The sequence below is a fragment of the Trichosurus vulpecula genome, chromosome 3 (assembly GCF_011100635.1).
Source record: "Trichosurus vulpecula isolate mTriVul1 chromosome 3, mTriVul1.pri, whole genome shotgun sequence".
Lineage (NCBI taxonomy): Eukaryota > Metazoa > Chordata > Mammalia > Diprotodontia > Phalangeridae > Trichosurus > Trichosurus vulpecula.
In genome coordinates, this window is record NC_050575.1 from 67,915,998 (window position 1) to 67,941,038 (window position 25,041).

Sequence of the window (25,041 nt, forward strand, 5' to 3'; positions counted from 1 at the left end):
TAAAAAAAATGGCATTTGGAGGGTCAGAAAACTGCTTATCCTGAGACCATCCATATTTATTTGCTTCTCCTTTTTATAGGATGCTACAAAACACTAACGTTCATTTGTACATCACCCCCAAGCTCCCACTGTGCCTTATGTTTTATCAATAGAAACATCCAACAAGAACAATTTTATCTAAGTTTATTTAAGTGTAACAAAAGTAGAACAATGCATACCAAATGGAAGAAATGTCCAAAAAGAGGAGACAAAAATATTTAGAAACAAGAATGACTAGTTTGCCAAGAGTGACCACCCAGGTGCCATTAAAACACATTTAGCAATTTATAAATGTTACTAGTATAAATTAAATTCAGGAACTGACTCTCAGTTCACTGCTAAAAGTTATCAAATTATTTCCAAAATATTACATTAGAACTGACAACATCCATAAGTATATAAATGTCAAACAAAATAAATATATTAGAATAAACAAATGTATCCTAAGAGAAAATGGAAATCATCACTCATGGTGCCAGAGAAAAATTCCATGTTCTCACATAAAATTGTGAGGTTTTTTAATATTCAAAAATATATTAACAAATCTTGTATGCAAATTTCTGACATAAAAAGAAAACTGTTTCACATCCTAAATATTCCTACTATGAAACAGAAAGAATTCAATTTCACTCGTCAAAACTTTCCTAAAACAGAAATTGCATTTGAATTTGACTCCGCAGATCAAGGCTGAAAACTGTCAGCAAGGCACTCTAGGCTTTTCTCACACCAACTGACCCAAAAGATTTTTTAAGAAATGTTTATTTTCTGTGCTTATCATTTGATTTAAAATTATAAATCCCTGAGCACTTTCTCTTCTTCCTCCTCATCACTGTCAGTTACATTAACCTGCTGGATGCTAGAGGGAGTAGATGCAGGAGCTGTGAATACATTCTCTAAGGCTCCAATGTCCAGTTGAGGCATGGGGTTTAAATATTCCTCCCCACTATGGCTATGGCTGTTATAGTAAGAGGCTCCATCCAGGCTCTCACAGCTTCGAGAATCTTCACTGTGTGTACGTTCATCTGGGTAGTCTCTGAAGGGATAGTCTCTATTTAAGGCAGAAAACATAGCCTCATGCTTTTGGTACCTATCTTCATAATAGCCAAGGCATTCTGGCATTGAACTTGGGAAATTTCCATAGCCAAAGGGAGGACGACTATAAGGACACGTGCTGTAGCAAAAAGATACCAAAAAGGAGTTAACTTGAACTTTTTGTTATATATCACTTTGCATAAAGGCTAAGACAGAAAATTGACTACATCCTCATTTGGATCTAGACTGTTACCAGGGTTGTTTTTCTGAAACCACTTCATGGATTCATATCTCTTTCTTTTAATGTGATAAAGTAAGCTCGTGACTGAAAAACTCACCAACCCCATTATCTGCTTCATGCTTCTCACCTTTGACAACCTTGATAAAGAAAAAGGATTCAGTCCTTTCTCTGCTAATGCTATACACCATTTAGGGCTTGGAAGTGCAAGCATGTATAAGGCACGCTAAGAATTTTGACACTCAGTGAAGTGTGACATAACTGTTAGTTACTACTTGCATTTAAAGGAAGCTAACAGAGAAATTTTAGCACAATTTTGGTCAATTAATTTTCTTGGGAAAGTAAAGGCAGATGGAAACTTGGTTGCCATTTTTTTAAAGGGCAAAAAAATAACATGAAAAATCTATTCACCACCAGAAGAAACTGGAACTCAATGACATTACTCTGCGGTTTTAAAGGGATTCGGTGTTCAGGGGAAAATCAGAAGAACTGAAAAAATTATTTTGCTACATCTCAAGGGAAGATTAAAAAGAGCAAGTAGATAATTGCCCTTCAAATCCATTTGATTCAAGGTGAATAAATATTAAAGGTTGAAGACATTTCCTTTCAGAGGCACAGAACAGGAATCATACAAGGTATGGAAGGGCTGACCCACATAGTTCCCTGTGCTCATGGACTCCATCTAGTGACAAGAAGATGTTAATAAATTTTAATTGCAAATGTCATGACAAGTTGTGTTTCTTTTAATATTTCTCAATTAACTGCTTACCTTTAAAAGTGTTAAGTGTAATCTGCATAGTAGACTGTCAATCAATCCCTACGTGGTTTTCCCAAACCACACTCTCTCCATAGCAGGGAGGGTGTGATTTCTAATTCTGTACCCCAACTCCAAATTCCTTAGTAATTGACCAATAAATGGATAATTAATTAGTCATCCATTAACTTAGTAATATTTTCAGATTTTTCTTCCAGTTGTTACCACCCTAGCATAGGCCCTTATTATTTCACACCTTGACTACTGTAACAATTCACTAAATATGCCTTCTTATATTCTCACCTTCTTACCTGTTCATACAGTTTCTCCCTACCTAACTCTATTTTTAAAAATCCTACCCATATTTCAAGGCTTAATTCAAATCATACTCCCTGCCCCCCACCCCCATCTCCCACAAGTCTATAACCACAGGTTCACTCATCAAGAATAACAATATTGACTTTCATTATGATTACAAAGAATTTTATATACATTATTTCATTTGATCTTCCAAGAAAAGGAAACTGAGGCTCACAAAATAAGTGGGTTTTCCCAAGGCCACACAGTTAAGAAGTGTCAACTCTTTTGACTCTGAGCCTAATGGGCTGAGATACGAACATTAGTAAGACACATCAGGAGTTTACAATCCAGTGGGGAAGAGAAAACATATACGTAAATGACCACAATATAGCTAGTATAGAATAAATGCCATGAAGGGTGGCATGGAGAGTAAGTCATACAGATGCACAGAGGAAAAACCATTCAGCTGAGATGAGGACAAAAGGTTCCATGAAGCAATCTACGAAGGCCAGAGCCAGAACGGTATAAGAGAAAAAGCCCAGTCCTAAATCCTGGCTCTGTCGCCATCTGGGTAAACTTGGACAAGTCACTTCACCCTTCTGAACCTCAGTTTCCTCATCTGTAAAATGGCAATATTAATTCTTGCCCTGCCTACCTCTGATTGTGAGGATGAAATGAGATAACATATGTGAAAATAGCTTCTAAATGTAAAGAATCCTTACGTTCTAAAAGAAAGCTACATTTTAAATGTTGCATTCATAAGATATAAAACAGTAATACACTCACGTTCTGCTCAATTCTCTCAAGGATTGTTTGGAGTTTGCTTTTGCGTTTCTCATACTTAGGCACTTGTATGTTTGTCAGATCCTATCAAATCACTGAGAACAGATGATGTACTTACCTCATCAGACTGTGAGGATCAAATGAAATAATATATATAAAAGGCTTTGTAAACCCTAAAGTAGTATATAAATATCAGCTATCATTCTTTCACTTCCCTCCTGCATTCTCCCCATAAAGAAAACTAATACTCAAGATCTAAGACAGAAAAGTTCTCTCCTGTGCAGACATCAGCCTTGAGAAGTGTTTCAGGGGCTCCCTGCTGTGGTGCTAGAAGAATGCACATATGCCTGGTAATGCCCTTCAGGAAATTCAAGGTCAAAATGGCCATGGGCAATGCCACTCTGTATCTGCATGGAGCAGAACCGCCATTCAAAAGATCTTAGGAGCACAGATCTAGGACAGGAGGAGTCTCTGAGGCCATCTGGTCCAACCCATTCATTTTACAGATAAGAAAACTGAGGCCCACAGAAATCAAGCTAGTCGTCCTACAACATTAACCCAGAGACACGACCTGCACAAATTCATGCAGTTTTTACAAGTTAAGGAGGAAGGAGTTGATTCATTAAGCATTTATTGATACTGTAGGATATATTTCATTCCAAAACATTGTGTGTTGAACACAAACATATGTGAAGATAGCAAAGGCCTAACACCAGAGTCAGCAGCTTCTTTGAAAAGCGGCATACCAAGATTCCAACATATTTCATCATGTAGCGTTTGTGGACAGGATTAATAATAGCTAACATTTATTTAGCACTTACTATGTGCCAGGCACTGTACTAAGTGCTTCACAATTATTATCTTATTGGATCCTCACAACCACCCTGGGAGGGAGGTGTTATTTTCCCCATTTTCCAGATGAGGAAACTGAGGCAAACAGAGGTTAAGTGACTTGCCCAGGGTCACACAGCTAGTATGTATCTGAGGTGGGATTTGAACTCAGGTCTTCCTAATTCAAGTCACACTTAGCTGCCCCTAGGTGGGAAGGGAAAGCACATGTAGTGACTGACCCTTACAACAGGACAGTTGGGAGCTCAGTAGGAGCTCTCTAAAGTGGCAGGGCAATGTGCATGGATGTGGTAAGGGCACTGGGACAGGGAAGTAGTCTGGCATCCTGGTCGTAGGCTGCAGATACCTGACCTTGTGAAACATAACAAATCATAGAAGGCAAAGAAAGCATGAAACAGCAATGGAACAAAGGTCTTTGAGAATGTGCAGAATAAGTAGAGTTTTTTTATAAATTAGGAATTCTGTTTTAAATTCCTTAAACACTGCTTTAAAAGGGAACTATATAGAATTCAATTTGCTTACTTCAAAAGGACACAAAATTAAATATGCTTCAGATCCAGTACATCAAGTCCACAACATGCACTCAATTCTTTGTCCTTGTGAAGACAGCTATTCAGCATAACTCTTAAATTCCTGATAAACGGAACTCATCACACAGCTGTTCCCAAAAATGGCAACTTCTTCCTACGCTCTGCTTCTCAAGAACAGAAAGAGGAACAGATCAGCTTCAGTAATCCTACCTCACATATGACCTGGTCTCACTTGCAACCTAGCATAGGGACCAGAGGGCAAAGGCTTGGCAGCATCAGCAGTATGAGGAGTAGCTGTGTGAGATTTGCCTTACCCCTGAAACAAGCCAGTGGAAACTATGAGGATTGAGGAAGAAGGACTATGTGCTTTCTATTGGCACTTGGACTGCATATGCTCAGCATGGTTCTGCTCTGAAGAAGGCAGCCTGCCTGTGACCCAGCTGGTCTTTCCTAAATCTTCTTCCTAGCCTTTTCCTGTCAATAGCTGAACCAATATTAGGCCCAACTTCAAAATGTACTGCATCATTCCTTCCTCTCACTTACCTTCCTTTCAATTCCAATTCCCTCCAAATTTGCAAGGATACCTTGGACTTGTCTGTTTATAACTTCACGTTGCAGATTTTGTATACATTTGTTGCTCTTACATCAAGCCCAGTCCAATCCAAAACCCCTAACAGTTTTAGTTCAAATTATGAGATTTCATTATTATGGTGAGATTATAAAACAGAGTGGAAGATCAAAGTAAAAAAATCCTTATTTACGTGAGATTATTTTTCCTACAGGGAATAAGCCTGTGTTTTCCCAAATGTCCTGCTTTTGAAATCTCTATCTCCAATTGTTCTAGATGTCTTTTGTATCATTTTTTCACTTGGTAGTTAGAAGAATGGTTACTCTAGATCAGAGGTGTCAAACACATGGCAGAACCACATTAAAATATAACTGGAAAACATTTGGCAAAATAAATAAAAATGCAATAAGGCATGGTTGATGTTAATACGTGGTTTTCTAAGTCAATATGTATCTGCCAGGATCCTCATGTACCATTTCTATTTGAATTTGACATCATTGCTGTTGATAATTCCTTTTAGTGTGGGAGACTTATTTATTTAGTAGTTAAAGAAAGTGAAAGAACTAATCTAAGGAACTAGCACATCATGGAAGTATAAAAAAGGTTATTGTAGAAACTGAAGGGACAGATGATACATTAGCTCATAAAAGTAGAAATAAGGGTTTCTGAGCTAAATGACTCTTGCGTTAAACTGATCAAACTAATACATTGGTCACCTCTTTGCCTTTTACTCTAGACCATGGGTTCTTCAGGTTTTTTGTGTCATGGGCTTCTCTGGCACCTGATGAAGCCTAGCGAACCCTTTTCAGAATAATGTTTTTATATGCATAAAATATACAGGACTACAAAAGAAACCAATATTTTGAAATATGGTTATCAAAAAAATTTTAATCAAATTTATAGGTTACAGGTTAAGAACCTTTACTCTAGATACATCTACTATGATAATTAAACTGAATAACTTTACACATCTACTAATTGGATTAGTTATAGGATAAACTTTTAAAAAGCATCCCATAATCATATGGGAGGAAGGAAAAGTCTCTCACCCATGTTAAGTAAAGGATTTGAAGAGTAGAGAAATGGAAAAGAAATAATTTAATTAATTTTTAAATATCACCTGAGTTTCACTGACCTATCTCATCTAATTAAACATAAAAAAGATCAACCTATTTCTCTAGAAAAGTATGAAGGGTCATGCACTGAGCCTTAGGGGTCAGAAGGCCAGAGTGCCAACACCTTACAGAACCAACTATGGAACCTTGACCCTCACATTTCTCATCTGTAAGATGGTAATTGCTACTTACCTCACAGGGTTTTTTTTGAGGACTGCGTGAGACAGCATTTATGAAATGTTAAGCCCTACAGCATTATGCATATATATATATATATATATATATATATATATATATATACATATATATATACAGGTTAAAAGACAGGAAAGCAACTGGATAAAGAGGTAATATGAATATCTGATTTTTCTGTTTAGGAAATCCATATCTTACTAAAGAGAAACTTCTCCCTATACCACCATGGTTTGCTGTCAGACATAATCTTTTGAAATCCCTAAATTAAATGAAGTCCAATATGTTAATAACACTGCTTTTAAAATTCAGTTCATTTGGTCCTTCACAAAATACAATAAACATTCAAGTACCCAATACGTAGGACACTATAAAACATTCCAGTCAATGAGCCTGCCTCCTGAGCATTTGAATTCAAAGAATGATGCCCAGTGATCTGCTTCGTAATGTCTGAGGATCTTTAAATTCACATACATTTAGAGTTAGGGAGGTAGCCCTCATCATGGATTAACTTAATAAAGAAGGAAACATTCTCTGCCCAAGAATGCCAATAATCTAAACAAAGACCACTTAACTATATAAGCAATTTATGACTGATTTTAAACTTTCCAACAACGCTTTTCCATATATTTCCCTGCTACCTAAGCATCCTTACAAATGTTAGTTCTCTAAGGTAACTGTCACTTCAACTAGACACAAGGCTACATGACTCTGACAGGAAGTACCAGTGGAGTACATTAGGAAAAGTACCACATTTGAAGTCACAAGACCCTGCAAGATCCAAATAATGACTCAGTCACTGACTAGCCATGTGACTACAGGCAAATCAATTCACCTTTCTCAGTTTCCTCATCTGTAAAATGATTATAATAATAATTTTACTACCTATTTCACATGCTCAGAAGATATAATTCATAAATTGTGCTTTAATTTTAGATCAAGGCTAAAATAAATTTCTAGCTACGACCCTCTAAAAAGTCCACCAAACCCTGGTGCTTTCTGTCCCTCCCACACTAGTATAATAGTCTAACTTTATAATAATTCTAGCTTTGTAGTTTCCAAAGCATATTTATTTATACATATTACCTCATTTGATATTTGATATGTTTAATTATTCCCTTTGTAGCTCCTAAAAGCCTTAGGAACCTGAAGATTGAAATGGTACTAAGGGACCAACATTCAGAAGACTGAGTAATCAATCTTCACCATCTCCTCTGGAGGTTTCTGCTAATTTAACAAGGGATATGAACTAAATAGTATTAGAAGACCTTTTAAAGCTCCATAAAAATGCTTCATTCATATATAATACTCACTTCAGCTAAATCCTCTCAATTTATAGAAGGTACCCACTTGCTGAAGGTCAGTTACTCAACTTATTTGAGGGGTACTGTTCTGCATTGAGAAAGTGAAAAAGGTAATGGTGAGCAAATGAATGTCAGAACAAGGGACATATCCTCTGCCCATTGCCTCTTCTTTTCTTCCTCCAATGGAGGAAACACTGCCCAAGCCTTGACTTGGCAATCTATTTAGTTTTACAACATACAAAAGGTAAAAAGGAGAGTCCTATTGCCTTGGAAGCCTCAAATTTAGGACATAGATGAACATATTACATTGCATAGAATCGAAGGCTCTTGCCCTGCCTATGTAAACACTATCCCACAGAAGGAAGACTCCAGGGAGAAAGATATACCCCAACCCTGAACTTTAGATCCAGCCCCCAGACACTGCTAAAGTAAACACAGAGCCTGGTACAAGAAAGCAAACTTAGGGCCCACATTCCCTTCCCTATCCCACCAATAACTGAAACTCTCACTTTTCCAATTTAACTTCCAATTCAACCTCAATAACTGAAACTCTCCTCTTTTCCAATTTAACTTCCCCTTTTTCTGCTAGGACCGAAGGAAGAACTTGAAATAAGCCAGCCTAGACAGGGTAGGTTTAATTTGATGCTTCAATAAGTCTTTCTTTAGGTGGAGAGAGGTGGAGCTGGAAGGAGAAAGGCATAAAGGTGGGGAAACTGGAGCAGGTGAAGACTCGTACCAATATATAATACTCTATGATGTTCAGAACCTACTACCTACACCTACTAACTTAAGAACGCTTAATAAATGAAAAGACTAATAAACGGATAGTGGTATACTTGCAAGGGAGCTTGATGTTGCTATCTCTAAATCATAAATTTCCTTTTCTAGGCTGTTTAATAAAAATTGATGGAAGAATCAATTTACATGTAATAATTTATACAGGAAGCATATGGTGTAGTGAACACTGGACTTAGAGCCAGGAGATAGGAACGGGTCTGCACTGAGCCTCAATTTCCTCATCTATAAAATGAGGGCTTTAGACTAAATTATCTCAAAGATACCTTCCAATTCTAAAATACTATGGCTCTATATCTGTCCTGAAAACCAATGCATCACAGAATTAAAGTCATGAAGAGTATAACCACATTTGGACAACTCAGTTTCTCAGAGTGGAAAAGGTATAATCATGCTCTCATAATTAACTGAGTTTTTCAAAAATCATATTTAAGCCAGTTCTACATATTGCAGGAGTCTGATTTTTGAGTTTCATTAAAAGCACAAATAACTATTTCTATATAAAAGAAAAATTCATTTTTTACCTTGATGGGAAGTAGTGAGGTCCAGGTAAGAAGTAAGGGTGATGAAAGGAGAATCGAGGAGGTGCACCAAATAATGTAGCTGGGTGGCCAATGGGAGAGGGTTGATAGACATGAGGATGTGGAATGGGTGGAGCCTGAGGGATTGGTGCACTTCGGGGACAAGTAGAAACGCTGGGGTACTCCTTCGGGGGCTGAATGGTAGAGGGGGCAAATCTGGCATGAGCAGTACTTGCACTAGTTGGATTTCTACTGGTACTCTCCAAAGAGACTGGGGTCGGTCTTTTCACAGAGCGGTTAGCTCCCGAATGCAGACGATGAGTGTCCGTTTGACTGGGTCCAGCAAAGCGCTGTGGTGGAAGAGCTGGACGAAGAGGCAAGCTTGGAGCCGGGACGGCCACCTGAGCAGTGCTGGCAACGCTTGGCTGGAAGAGTGTAATAGGGCTTGGACGCTGGACTGGAGGCGTGGGTAGCTGGATAGTAGGTGGGGCTTCACCTTCAAAAATAAAAATAGCTTGTATCCATTACTAAAATCAAGATACAACTAATCAAAGTCAATAGCTTAACTCTATATTTCTTCCCCAAACTTCTACAAGAAGGAAATTTCTAGACTAGAATGTGGGTTCTGAATAGATCAATTTGGGATAGAAATAGAACAAAAGTGTTTCCGAGAGCAATTCCTCCAGGAAACTAGGGTGAGTGATTTTGGAGTGAAAATAACAAAGTCTGATAAGAATCTACTTCGCTGGTGTCTTGCATAGCTAATAAAAAGGGCTTTAAGATAATAATAAAAAAAGATGGAGGAAAAAACCAACTTCCTATGTATGTCCACCAAGCTAGATATGGTAGAAAGTAACCACAATGAAGGAAAGGAATTGAGACCCCCAAAATCTTACAGAATATAAAATTCAAGAAAGGAAACAGTTGTAAGACCCATGCATTAAATGTCTATGTATAAATGTCCACAAGTAAAATGAACTAAAAATCCTCACACAAAGAGGCAAACTGTACCTCAAAGCCATCACTGAGACGCAATGGCATGAAACCTAGGGCTGGAACATGTCTCTGGTTGGATGTATCATATTAAAAGGAAACAGGATAGCTAAAGCAGTGGGCAATGGTTGGGGGCAAGTTGTACATTAAGAAGGAATATTCATGTAATGAAATCTGGAAGCTAGAGGTGGAAGCATTGTGGTCAGTGAGGGGTGAAGGGCAGGTTTGATATTAAGACACCCTCCTCTGAAGAAATTAAGGAACTAGAAGGTTGTACTGTGGGGCAAGCAATTGGGTTAAGATCAATAGAGGTGGAAATACAAGCAATTTTTAATCAGAATATTCTACAGGCTACCTGGACAGAAAAGAGGAAATAGTTGAGGAATTCAAGAAACAGATCATAAGCCTAGCATAGAGGTGAAAAGTAGTGGGAGAATTCAGTTGCCTAGACAGCTGCTAGAGTGTGCTCACTTTCTCTCTCTCTCTCTCTCTCTCTCTCTCTCTCTCTCTCTCTCTCTCTCTCTCTCTCTCTCTTTCTCTCTGTCTCTCTCTTTCCCAAAAGCAGAGTTATTAAACTTCTTAACTGCCTTTACAAAAATTTCATCCTTCAAAATTTGGAGAAATTCCATTTTGGATTCTCACTAAAAGAAAATAATTGGTTTTTGATGTGGGGGGGGGGGATGAACATTTCCTCTTAGAGTTTGTGATGAAGGAGAATAAAAATAGACATAGGCTACCGTGTACCCTAAGCTTCAGGAGAATAGATTTCAAAGGGTTCAGAGGAAGAACAGGATGGATTCCCACGGACTACAGAGAGTTCTACAGGAGAAGTCAGCACTGGAGGGAAATGCTGAAGAATGAAATTCTAAAGATACAAAAGGAAACAATTCTGGTAAGTGGGGAAAAAAAAGAAGTTGCCTAAAGAGACTGATGTATAAACACAGGGAACTCACTAGCCAACTCTGATTATAAAAAGTATGAACAGAAAATGAAGCAAGATCAGGTAACAAGATGAATACAAAAATATGGCATAGTCATTTTAAAAGAGTCTGTAGTATTCATGCTCTGAAGCTAGCAAGGAAAACTACAGACAATAAAAAGGGTTTGGGGGGGTTGGGGTTGGACTGTACGTGTGTGTTTTTTTTTAAGTTAAAATGGGAGTAGAGGAGGATCAAAGAAGGGAGAGACTTGCTGCTTGGGAAGGATAATAATTGACAACAGAGAGAAAACAGAGGTGCTCAATACTTATTTTGCTTCTATTTTCTCTGCCAAGGAAAACTGAAAGAACAGAACAAAATGCTAATGGGAGAGGTGACACCCAAGAGAGCACCTACGTACCCTTGATGAATTCAGGTCACCTGGCCTACATGAACTACATCTGCAGTACTAAAAGGATCAGCAGATATGACTGCTGAAAAATCCAGAAATGGGGCACGAACGTGAAAGAGCAAAAGGGGAAAGAAAAGCCTGCGCACTACTGGCTAGTGACCTTGACTTTAATTCTCAGGAAAGTTCTACAATGGCTAATTGAGATGCTTAGTGAACAACTGGAAAAAGAAACAAAGAGACAATACAGTTTTCATTAAGAACAAGTTGTGGGCTTTTGCCGCATTCTGTCTGAGGGCAGTCACATCATGTGGTAAGATGGAAGGACCCAAGGGGCACCTACTGCCCTCCTCCTCTTTCCTTAGGTCATTTGGGCCTGAAAAATAGACCTGAGTCTTTGACCCTTTCATTCCTTCTTTTCCATTCTAAGCACAAGGAATGGAGTTTCTAATCTGGCCCAGAAGCAAAAGCCATAGAAGTCTAGGAATCCAAGAATCTAAGCTGGATGTTATAGCCAGCCCAGCAACAATGCCCTAAGGAATGCGGGTTCAAGAGATGCCAGCCTAGCAGAAACTGGTACTGCTGGCTTTGAATGTGAATTTCTTATGAAGCTAGATTCTCTAAGGACAAAGCAACTTATTTTTCTTTATGATATGATGATAAAGAGACACAGGTATTACCAGGAAAGGATATCCACCACTGGTCAGAATGAAAGACAAAAAACTGTGATGGTTGGTGACTCCTTGCTGAAGAGTATCAAGATGGCCATATGTCCGTCTGACATGAACACTGAAAATGTATATTGTCTTTCTACACTTGTCTCCAGAACATGATGGAGAGCATCCTGAGACGTGCCAAAATTGATGACTACTAGCCATTTCTGGTAACTGATGTGAAAAAAGTGATACTACCTGAGAGGATCAAGAAAGCATTACTAAGGAAACTGAAAACATTAGGGGTATAGCTTTTTTTTAATCACTATGGCACTGAAGACAGAGGCCTAAGAAAAGAAAGGTAGATTTTGGAAGTAGTACTTTAATATTTCAAGGATCCATGATTTTAAGGTTGTAGATACTCCTTCCATCAATATAGACTACAAGTCCTCTGTGGCTTAGTAGACCGGCTTTAAGACTTTCCACAGGCTATGATACATGAATGTAATGGAATACCATTGTGCTATAAGAAATGATGAAGAGGACAATTTCAAAGAAACTTGAGAAGACCTGAATGAACAGATGCAGAGTAAAGTAAGCATAACCAGGAGAATAATTTATACTACAATATGATTAAACTAAAACCCTGCAAAAATGGACAGTTTTCAAAAACTTGAAAACTCTAATCAAAGCAATGATAAAGCATGTAGGGATTTTAGCTGGGACTTAAAGGAAACCGGGGAAGCCAGGAGGCAGAGATGAAAAAGGAGGGCATTCCAGGCATGGGGGACAACCAGTGAAAAGGCTTAGAGTTGAGAAATGAATTCTCTTGTGTGAGGAACAATGAGAAAGTCAATGCCACTAGATTGAGGAGTGAGGTATAAGAAGAACAGCTATGTAGGAGTGGGGTGGGGGGAAGCTTGTTATGAAGGGCTTTGAATGCCAAATAGAGATATTTGATCCTATAGGTAATAGAGAACTACTTTAGTTTACTGAATAGGAGGGTGACACTGTTAGACCTGTGCTTTAGGAATATTACTTCAAGAGCTGAATGAGATGGACAGGAACAGGAAGAAACTTATGGCAAACAAGGAGGGAGAGACTTATGGCAAACAAACTAAGTAGCAAACTACTACAAAAATTCAGGTATGATAACGGCCTACACCAGACTGGTGGCAGTATCAGAGAAGAGGGATATGCAAGAAATGTTACAAAGGTAAAGTCAACAAGCCTTGGCAACAGATTGGACATGAAAGAGTGAGAATGAAGAGTCAAGGATGACACCTCAGTTGCTAACCTAGGGAACCAGAAAGATAGTGGTACCTTGGGCAATAAAAGGAAAGTCTGGAAAACAAGAGTCTTTTGGGAGAAAGATTGTGAATCAAGTTTTGGACATTTTAAGTTTAAAATGTCTACAGGTATATCTAATAGGCAACTGGGATACAAGGCTGGAGTTCATCAGAAAGGTCATGGTTGAGTAAGTAGATGTGAGAATCATCAGCATAAAGACGATAATTGAATCCATGGTAGCTGATGAGATCATCAAGTGAAATAGCATAGAGTGAGAAGAGAAGAGGGCCCAAGATAGAGCCCTGTGGGACAGTCACGGTTAGCAACATAAATTGAATGAAGATTCAGAGAATGATAGGTAGGAAAAGAATAACAGGTAAGAAAAGAACCAAGAAAGAGAAGAGTCCCAAAAAAACTTAAGAGAGAAGAGAGTATCAAGAAGGTGACCAATAGCGCCAAAGGCTGCAGAGAGGTCAAAAAGAACAGGACTGAGAAAGCGCCATTAGATTTGGCAATTAAAGAGATCATTAGTAGCTTTGGAGAGAGCAGTTTTGGTTGAAGGTTGGAAGTCAAAATGTCGAGAATTAAGAAGAAGGTGAGAGGAAAAAAAGTAGAGGCACCTATTAGAGACAATCCTCAAGGAGTTTAACTACAAAAGGTAGGTCTTCAGTGGAGTGCTCCAGGGGTCTGTCCTTAGTTCTTTATGTTCATTTAACATGTTTATCAATAACTTAGAGAAAGGCCTGTTTATCAGATTTACAGACAAACAATACTGGAAGGGACAGCTAATGCACTAGGTAGCAGAGCCAAGATCCAAAAAAATTCTGATAGGCTAGCAGAGTAGGCTAAATTTAATAAGATCACTTTCACTATGGATAGAATCTTGTACTGGAATTCAAAAACTCAACTTCACAGGTACAAGTATAGATAGGATTAGAATATAGTTTATCTAAAAAAGATCTCGGGTTTTCAGCAGACTATAAACTTAGTATGAGTCAGCAGTGTATGCAATCTTTGGTTGCGTTAAAAGAGGGATAACTTCCAGAAGGAGGTACCAGTCTCTCTGGATCTTGTTCTGGGGTGAGACCACACTCACAGTTCAGGAAGTGTATTGATAGGTTGAGAAGGCTCAAAGGAGAGAAACCATGATCACAAAGCCCTTTAAGCCCCTGTTCTATAAGAGTAAGCTAAAGAACTGGGAGATGTTTAACTTGGAGAAGAGAAAACACATGGAGGCCATGATAGCTATATTTAAACATGTGACATGATGTCAAGTAGAAACAAAATTAGAACAGTTCTTTTTGGTCCAAGAAGCCAGAACCTGGAGCAATGGATGGAAATTGCTAGACGATGTCAGGAAAAGCTTCCTAATATTTAGTCAGGAGTATCCAAAAGTGGAAGGCGCTGTCTTGAGAGATAACAGGATGGATGACTACTTGTGTGATGCTGTAATGGGGACTTCTTTGGGAGATGGGTTAGAGTAGATGACCACTGAGGCATCTTTCGACTCAAAAAACTGAGATTCTGTTATCCAGGTTTAAGTCCTGCTTCTATCACTTACTATTTATGGAAACTTTGACAAGTCACCTATTCTAAGTATCTGTCTCCTTGCCTGTAAAATAAGAGTAACAAGAAAGATGCATTTCAAGGACACATTTTGCTGCCAAAAATTTTGTTACCACAGGTAGAAGGAATAGAGGGAGCACAAGGATGTATTTCAGGATATGGATTTCCTCTTGATCATTCATGGCTTCACTGTGTACTCCCTTCTCATTCTCCAGAAGAGAAAGGCTGTAAGTCTCCAGCCTGATTCACCTCTGAGAGGGGCATTCGCATACCTCTGTGTCATGACACTCTATAGAATTTTATAGAGACACAATGTGGATCTCCTGCACTCCCTGGTAACCAACTGCACCATCAAAGCCTGTGGGTTGGAGCAGATGATCTCTACAGTGTATCCCAGTTTCTAAATCCCGTGCTACCTCCTGGTTTCTCCTCAACTGAGCTGGCCAACCTTTGAAAGATACAAATCTGAGACAGCCTCAGTGCCTCAACTACAGCCACCAATCCAAGGTTGGGGAGAACAAAAACTATCCCCTCCGTATTCAACTAACTTTGTTAAAAGGGAGCTTTGTTCCCAGAGGATTTGTTAACCAACATATCTCTATATATCATTGCAGCTGACTTTCTTCTTCATTTGGACAAGAATGGTTTTCTGTAGGTAAGGGCAGCTAACTAAAAGTTTCTGAGACAAAATGCTTCATTAATATAACTTACACATACTGCAGCACCTTCCTAAGAGGAACCCATATTTTATCTGATGGCACAGTACCCTTTTACACGAGAGGGGTTCTTCTGAGGGAGGAAAAACCCAAAGAACAGGCAGAAGCAGAAGGTGGCAAAGAGAGTTTCAATCATAAGATGCATAGACAGTTAAGTCTTCACTACCAGGATTACTATTTGGTGATTTTCCTAGATTGAATGGTTCTAGTACATGTGAGTATTGATGATTAAGGCAGTAAAATAGGGAGTTCCCTTAAGATCCAGTTTAGGTTGCTATAAAGAAAAATGAATTCTACAACTTCTAGGAGATAGTCCCTGAAATAGCGCCAATCCACATGCAAGAATTGTGAAACAGCTCCAATTTCTTAGGGCTTAGATGAGATAATGGCAGAAAAAGAATTTTACATATATATATATATATATATATATATATATATATATATATATATATATATATATATGTACACAGTAAAAAGGAACTGGTAGACCTTTTGAGATAGGTATAACTTGTTCTGGGACTAAACCAAAATGGCAGAATTTTTACAAGTGATAAATAAAAAGAATAGCAAAGCAGTTTTAAAAACTAAAAATTTATGGAAAGCCAATGAATATGGAAGTGTAATGGTAGTGGTGAAGAAGTCTGAAAGAAATCCAACAGGAGGATGGAGAAATATGGAGAAAACAAAAGAGTACACCTACTAATTAGAAGTGAAAGATGGCAAAAAAAAAAGGCAGAGCCAAAATATTTAAATACCTTTATGAAAAATCCTGACATCTTCAAAATAGAATGACTAAAATGCCTGGTTGGAGACATTATAAAGATCACATCTTTAAGATAATATCTAGGATATGATGTTGCCATTCTAAAAATTGTATAGGATGGATTTAGAGATGGGAGAATACTGGGAATAAGGTAATATATTCTATGATAACATACTGTACCATAAAACTTTTAGCAAATGAAAGGAGTACTACAGAATTCTTTTTAACAAGACTTTAAAGTACTCGATAAATGTGTGGCAACAGAGTTACACTGTTGGCTCCTTGATAAAGAAAATAATACTAAGCTGGATTTTGGTGAAATTTAGTATGTTGGATTTCAGAGTAGTAAGGAGCACTTTAACCATCCATATATGAATTGGCTGAGTACTTTAAGAGGCTGAAAAGTGGTACCAAGATGTACAGTCCACAAGTAAAGGAAATACACTCAATTCTGGGTATTAAAAAAGAACTGGTGCCACGTGTAATAAGAATCTGAAAATAATAAGACATTTCAATGTAACTAATCAGAGAGAAGACAAAAAGATCATGTGATGATCCATTTTAAAGTGTTTTCAGAAACAAACTTAAAAAGGTATAATTCAAGTAAGAAAATCATAGGAAATTTAGAGACTGATTAAAATGTCACACTGGCAATCTAGAGAAAATGTATGCCAAAGATCAAAGAGACTGGGCTAACTGGAAAAGAATGGGGAAAGGAAAAGATATCTACCAAAAAAATAATAAAGTCTGTCTACGTGAGGAGAACAGAAAAGCCCTCAAAGATCAAGGAAAAGTAAGAAAAGAAATTAGCTGGGGGGAAAAAATCAAATTCAATGAGGACTTTTAAGGAACTTGAAAGCCAATATTAAAAAGTTCTCTGCAGACATCACAAGCAGGAAGCTAATGAGACAAGCAGGAGGATCACTGGACCATTATGGCATAAATGACAGTACTCAAAGATGAAAATGATATACCAGAGATTCAATAAGTTGTTGCTTTACTCTTTACTAAGAAAAAGCTTCAGAAGACTTTCTAATGTTTTTCATAGCAGTCAAGCCAAAAGTATTAAAATAATGTTCCAGCTCTGAGGTTTTTAACCTTTTCTATGTCACGGACTCCTCTGAGAGTCTGGTGAAGTCTTTGGACTCTTTCTTAAAATAATGTTTTTAAAAGCACAAAACAAAATACACAGGATTACCAAAGAAACCAATTACCCTGACAGAATCATCAAAATATTTTTTGAAATAAATTCACAGACAAGTGAAATCTATTCATAGACCCCTGGGGTCTGTGGTCTCCAAGGTAGGAACCCCTTTTCTAGACCCAATTTGCAAAGTACATGGTTTAGGGGAACTAAAAAGAACAACTACAAAACCACTAGCTAAAATACATATCTATTGTTACAAATGATCACTGTGCCAGATAACTAGTGGGATATCAATATAAGTTTCATTTACAGGAAAGGTCCCCAGATGTGATCCTTGAAACTACAGACTGCTGAATGTCACTTCCCTCTCTAGAAAGCTAGTAAAATTTACAATATCATATTACAACAGTGAACATAACCTGGTGGAAGAAAGGTAAAAATGGTTTTTATATGGAAGACTTGTAATTCACTAATTGTACTGTTATTGGGTGGGGAGCAGAGATGAAAGACTGAGGACTATCAATAGATACATGGACAAAGATAGGAAGCAAAGGAGAGAAGGGGTAGAGGCAGTCAGGTACAATGAAAAGAGAACTAGATTCAGAGTCCAAGGATTCAGTTCAAATCCTGACTCTTCAATTTGCTACCTGTTGACTTTGAAAAATCAATTAACTTCTCTAGTCTTCAATTTCCTCATCTTATAAAATGACAGTGTTGGACTAGATTACCTTAACATCTGTTCTAGTTTTAAATGCTGTTTACTGGAAGAGAAGGACATGTCTCTGGAAAATAAGTGTTAATAATGGAATCCCTGCAAAGATTTTTGATAGAATCAGTCTTCATAAATTATCTAAAAAAACACAGTAAAATGTCCAGGTTTAGCCTGGGAAGATGAAGAGAGTAAATAGGATTGATGTCTATAAAGTTATGAAAAGCATGAAGAGAGTGAATATGGACTTGTTCAACAATTTTGACAATGATGTAATTAGAGAATATCACTTGATACTTGAAGGAAGTGGTTTTGCAACATGGAAAAGTAATACTTGAGACATTAGGCAAATCCATGGAGCATATTCTAAAACAAAAGAAAATAAAAATAGAAATAAAGTTCAAAAGAATAAATTAAGATATAGTAAACCTATGTAATTTAGAAGCTAGTTATCCTAACTTTTTGAAGATAATAGTAAAACTGTTGTTTTACCCCACTCACCCTTCATTCCCCTCCTCCTGCAACATAGCACTAATCCGAACCAATAAGAAAATTTGTATAAGCAAGAGATTGGAATGTTGTATCCAGTAAAACTACACAGGAGTTAACACAGAAATGACAACAGAGAATCAAGGAAATATTTAGCTGGATAACAGGTTAATTATCTCACTTTATTAAGACAACAAAAAATCTTTTATGATCTCAAAGGATGAGAATTTTCATTAAATATCTTCAGAATGTTTTTAGATCACACTATAAGAGATTCTTTCTTTCATGATATGGAATGAAGAGAGACTCCCATTTCCTTAGTCATTTCCTGTATTATGTATATAATCCTTGTGTTCATCTAGCTGAAACCTGATTTTCTTGAGAGATGTAATTTATTTTACATGGAATGTCTGTTACCCATTTGCAAAACTAGGGCTGTAATGTGGTGATAAATTCTATTGGAATTTTTCAATCAGTTCTTAATCTCTTGTCATCTTGCTCATTTCTAGCTGTTTCTTCAAATTCTAAAATGTTAGCATATTATAATTTATTTAAAAAGTAAAGTCTGCATTTACAGCTATAAAAATAATTGATATTCAACAACAAAACTAACTCACCAACTGGATGAGTGATAGTATTCTGCAGGCTGGGAATAACCACAGAGTATGTAGGTGAGCGATAAGGATAAATTGTTGTTGGATTTGTAGAGATGATATTCTGCGTAGTACCAGAAAACACAGTGGACACACTTAGGGGGAAGCGTTTTCGCTTGCCTGGACGTGGTTGATAAACCCAACCTATGGAAGATTAGATACTCCTTGTAATTTGAATATATATATACTATACCTGTGCTCTTACATAACTGTTAGCTATGCTTGGAAAAAAGCAAAACATTCTAACCACAGCAGACAAGTATACTATTCTGTGTACTTAAACTTACTTTACAAATATAGGCTTTTAAAATCTTCTGAGTACTAGCTACTGTAATTCATACTTAAAGAAGGAGCAATTGAGGTATAGAAAAGTTGAGTGTCTAATGCAATCACACACTGCCAGTGGTAGAATCAAGATAAAAGACCATAAGTGAGGGTTCTGAAGTTATTCATCTCCCTAAGACATTGTTCCAAATGTATAAAGGATTACTCGCCTTGTGTTACCTCACTCCATGAAGCATAACTACTTGTGTTTTATAATGCTTGCTTATGCCTAGTCACTTTTTTGGGAGGGAGGGGGTCTGGCTAAAAAAAACGAGGATCAATGTGCTACAAATTCTTCAATTCAGCAAACATTGCAGCCCCGTCGGTCATACCGGTGAGAATCTATACAAGTTGAATCTTACTGTCCTCACTGTACGAGGGAAAACAAACTCACTCCATATTATATAGTAACTGGGCAAAATACATGAATCAAAAGGCAAAACAATGTTCTGATACTTCCATGATATTGGAAGGCAATATGACCACAACTCCCTTTACCCTTATAGGCTCATTTATATATGGCTGCATTAAATACTATTCTCCTTTGCTATAACAGTTTACTTTCTACATAGCTTTGCAAAGTTGAAATCAGGACATAAATTTCATTTCACTTTTCTAAACCTCCCCCCAAAATTAACAAATCTTTATACCTTTCCCCATGTGCTTTTTTTCCTACATAGAAGCTACTCAGAGATTTAACAAGAAATTCTTCAGTCTTGTATATATTATTTTAGGAAAGCCTATATGATACAATGATATTCCTCTCCACCCCCAGTTGTAGCAGCTGATACGCTTAAGGATAAATTCCCCTTGGTGTGGTTTTACCAAGCTTTCTTATGCATGAGGTAGCTAAATTCTGTGTAACTACTATGGTGACAAAAGGCCGCAAGTTGTAGTAGATAGGTAGCTGGCCTGGAAACTAAGATCTGGGTTGAAGTGGTGCCTCTGACACATTCTGACTTTGTGACTCTGGGCAGGTCACTTTTCAGGATTAAGACTGTTTCAGAGAAAGTGTCAGCCTGCATTGATAGAGGGCGTTTCCTCACCTGGAAAACCCACATGCAAATGAAATTACACATCCAGTCCCTATCTCTACTAAGGTGAGGTTAGGCACTACTTCTTGAATTCATAGACTCGTTAAATAATGAGATAAAGAAGGAAAAAATTTCATTTCAGTCTCAAATATTAACCCAGTATCTTAATTCAAAGAAAATATGAAAAACAAATCATCTCTTTCTTTTGATTACCAGGAAATTCTTCTCTGTGCTTTTCTTTAATTTTTTGTGCTTCATCATAATAAGGTTTCTTTTGTTCTTCACTAAGTTTGTTCCACTCTAATCCAAGTTGGACACTGATTTCTGCATTGTTGGCTGCTGGGTTAGCTTTGGCTAGTGCTGGCCGATGGATTCTTGCCCAAACCATAAATGCATTCATGGGTCGCTTCACATGGCCATTTCTGTCTTTACTGAAGGGAGTATCAGGTATTCCTACATGATAAAAATCAATAGACTGAATTAATGTGGGATGAACATATGGTTTTGTGTAAGAAAGTACCTCTATCTCTATCAACTTAATTATTTATAAAGCATCTAGAGAAAATCCAAACTATACTTAGCAAAAGAACTGCCAGTATTCCAGAACTTACAGCCCCTGAACTCACCATTCTAAACTGTAGCTTAGAATGACTCTTCTTTTCCTCAACAGAGAACAATATGCTTGTTGAAAACACAAGTAACCTATTGGAATATTACTTCTATGAGCTATATCAATACCTTGAAAATGATTGACATACAACTTTTTCCCATTAGTAATATCCCTTGTATAATAAAGTAGTGGACATTTACAAGAGCAAAATGAGTTATAATCATCTGTTCTTCACAGCTTAAGTTTAATTAGTACTACTAGCCTCATTTCCAGAGATTGATTGAATCATAGACAAATGAAAGAACTGGTTTACTGTCCTTGAGCAAGTCACTGATCATAGCAAGGAGGAGTGAATCTACATCTCTGGAAGAGCTCATTAACTACCAACGTCTCGACTTCCTCTCAATTTTGTTTTGCTTTTACATATGAGATCTAGACTGAAGCAAGGATGCAAAGAAAAAAAAGGACCCACAAATGCTTAAGGACAAATTAAAGCGTCAGAGTGGTAGAATAATAATTAATAAAGCTTAATAAATGTTAGGTGACTGATAGAAAAGGAAATAGGAATGGAGAAGTGAATTAGGAATAATGCCAGCAAAAATAGAAACTACCAAAAGAAGGGGGGGAAAGCTAATATGAGAAATGTTATTAAAAATATAAATATTGTAGAGCATTCAGCCTGAACTAATGAGTAATAATTAGTCATTGCTAAGTATTGAAACACTGAACGGAAATATTTATCTATTTGCTAGAATGACACTGGTAATTACAATGTATTCCTTCAGAATAGGTTTTCTAATTTAAGAAATTTGGCAATAACTTATACAGCGATATTTACATTCCTTATTTTGTTTTCAAATGGAAAAAAGCTAGCTACAAGGTCCAAGAATTGTTCTAAGAAGAAACCATATCTAAGACTGACATCTTTAAAAATGTAGAGATACTCCTAAGTGTGTGCTATTCATAACCAGTTTACTTATGTAAACTATTTGCTTCACCACTCCCATTGACACAATGTGAAAGTTAATAGTTACACATTAGCTATTATTTTCAACACCTTAATTTGCTGTAGTACTCCTTTGAACAGATACCCCATCATTCACATTATGTCTAACAAAAAATGTTTATATTTCTGCTTGGGTGCATTTGGCCATTTTAAAATTTTATCTTTAGATCTTGAAATAGATGATTTTAGGTGTTTAGTAATGATACACCTGTTTTTGTGTTTTACTGGAAAATATACAGTTCAATCAGAAGTGATACCTGTGCAGACTTTACATTGCAAAAGAATCAGAGTTCCATCATTTTTTTCTAGTTTTTGCTTCTGAACTGCTGAAATGTCAGCTATGGGGCAACATGGACGAAGCTTTGAAAACCATATTCCCCTGCTGTCTAATACCTGCATCTGAGGGAAGCACGGTGAGTGGGACATCTTTGGTTTCAATTTTTACTGAAGGCTCCAGTAAGGATTGCATTTTTATAGGCACTGGTGTCAGAGGCACCTTAGTCAATCGTATCAGCTCTGAAGGTGGAGGTCCCTGAAATTGGATTCTGGCCCCAGAGGGTACAGTATGAAGAGTCAAAGGGATCCTCAGATCTTGTGAATGGGGGCCAAATCCGCTGGGAGGCTGAGCCAAAATGACATCCTTGTTGGAAGGGACCAGGCCATTGGATGCAGGCGGCTTCACTTGTGCAGCATCTTTGCCATGCCTGCCGTCCTCAGGCATCCTGTCAGGCTCCTCAGTTTTTATGGCTCCTTCTCTCACCGACCCAAGGCTCTTGCTCTCCCCATTGTTTTTGGACATCTCCCGCCTGCTCTCCTCTGCCTCTGCCTTGCTGCCCTTCTTCTCCTCCACCCTGCGGCTGTCAGTGGCTGGGCCCGGACCTTCGCCCTTGCCCGCTCTGGCAGCCCTGTGGCCACCCTCAGCCCCCCTTCTTCCCAGGAGCTCCTGCCCTGCTCCTTCCCTGGCTGACAGCAGCTCCTGCTTCTCAGCCTTCACCTGCAGCACCCTGCTCGCAGGGATGTGCTGGGACGGAGGCGGCAGCTGCTCGCCCCTACAAGCTGCACCCTCCCCGGACACCAGGGTAGGGGGCAAGAGCAGGACCTGCTCGGACTTCACGTGCAACAGCCGGGACGGGCCAGAGGCCGCAGTGGCAGCGGAGGGGTGGGAAGACAGGGCCGGGGGCGTCGCAGCCTCCTCTGCGGCAGGGGTAGGATGCAAGAGCAGGATGGAAGGAGGAGGGGGAGGCGGCGGAGGCGGCGGGGGAGGCGGGGGCTGCTCCGCCTTCACCTGCAGGAGCAGCCGGGGGACGGTGGGGGCCGGGCCTCGAGGAGGGGGCCCGCCCGCTCCGGAGTGGGGATGCAGCGAGGAGGGCTGATCCCCGGGGGCTTGGCACGGGGAGGGGCTTCGGGGCCGGGGAGCCGGCGGGGACTGAGGCGGCGGCTGAAGGGGCTCGGCGGGCTGCCGGCAGGGGGCGCCCTCGGCCGGAAGCTGCGAGAGCAGCGGGGCGAGGGCCGGGCGGAGCGGGCGCGGCAGGGACCCCCGCGGCAGTTGGCGGGGCGGCGGCGGCGGCGGCGGCGGCTGCGGCTGCGGCGGCGGCGGCTCCGGCCGGGCTCTCTCCATGGGGCTGCGCGGGGGCGGGGGAGGCCCGGCCCGCTCCCGGATTGTGAGCTCAGCCGTTTGTTGGCGACCCCCCTTTCGGTTAAGACCCTTCCAAACCCTTTGCTACCCAGAACGCTACGCGGTTCAAAATGCAGCGCCCCGGGCCGGCGCCGTCCAATCACAAGCTGGGGGGAACCCTGGCCCCTCCAATGACAGGCGCGCTTCCCCTTCCTCCGCCCACCCCCTTCCTTCTATGGATTGAGCCTCGTGCTGGGCCCTCGAATCACCAAGGCCGGCACGTGCGCCCCATTTTTCTCCCTCTCTCTCCCGGGGTTCTCTCCTGGCCGTTGTCCGTAGTTACCCACTTCCCCGGCAGGAGCGCCCGACAATGGCGTTGCCCTGGAGACGCGGGGGTTCTACGCCATTGCCCCGGGTGTCAACCCTCGTGCCCTTTACACGTGGTAGTAGAAAGGGGCGCCGCCCGTCCCCGGCATGCCCTTGGGGGCGATGCAGCGTGGGCGGAGGCTGCCGAGTGAAGGACGGAGGCAAAGACTTGAATTAAAAAAAGAAAAGAAAATCCTAAACCCACTTTACCTTCTGCATACCTGGTACCCTACTTAGGGAAGGTAAACTTTTACTTCGTGCAAGACCGTACAACTTTGGCAAACATCTAATTGAATTCCATCTACAAGTAAGGAGCCCTTTTTTAAAAAAATTTATTTATTTTTAATTTTAGTTTACAACATTCAGTTCCTCGAGTTTTTGAGTTTCAAATTTTAACCCCCTCTCTCTCCTCCCCCCTCCCCACCCAAGACGGCATGCAATCTGATACAGGCTCTACATATACCTTCACACTAAACGTATTTTCACAATAATCAAGTTGCAAAGAATTATAACCAATACGGTGAAGCACAAGAAAGAAGAAGCAAAGCAGAAACCAAAAAAAAAAAAAAAAAAAGAGAGAGAGAGAGAGCAAATTGTTTGCCTCAATCTGCATTCAGGCTCCATAATTCTTTCTAGCTTTTTCCATCAGTAGTCTGTTGGAGCTGACTTTAATTAAACCTTGCCGTTGATGAGAAGAGCCAAGTCTGTCAAAGTTAGTCATCACAGATACTGTGTGTCTGTAATCATGTATAATATTCTCC

General features: G+C 39.3%; 1 protein-coding gene across 1 annotated transcript; it reads right to left on the reverse strand.

Annotated features, from left to right (window-relative positions):
- Positions 1-828: 828 nt before the first annotated feature.
- SOX30 (SRY-box transcription factor 30) lies at positions 829-23,917 on the reverse strand. Its single transcript, XM_036749738.1, has 5 exons — positions 22,693-23,917; positions 20,897-21,136; positions 19,290-19,469; positions 9,024-9,516; positions 829-1,210 (listed from the first exon to the last, which is right to left on the reverse strand). The coding sequence occupies exons 1-5, from the start codon at positions 23,915-23,917 to the stop codon at positions 829-831; spliced, it is 2,520 nt and encodes an 839-aa protein (XP_036605633.1).
- Between the last annotated feature and the right edge of the window lie 1,124 nt (positions 23,918-25,041).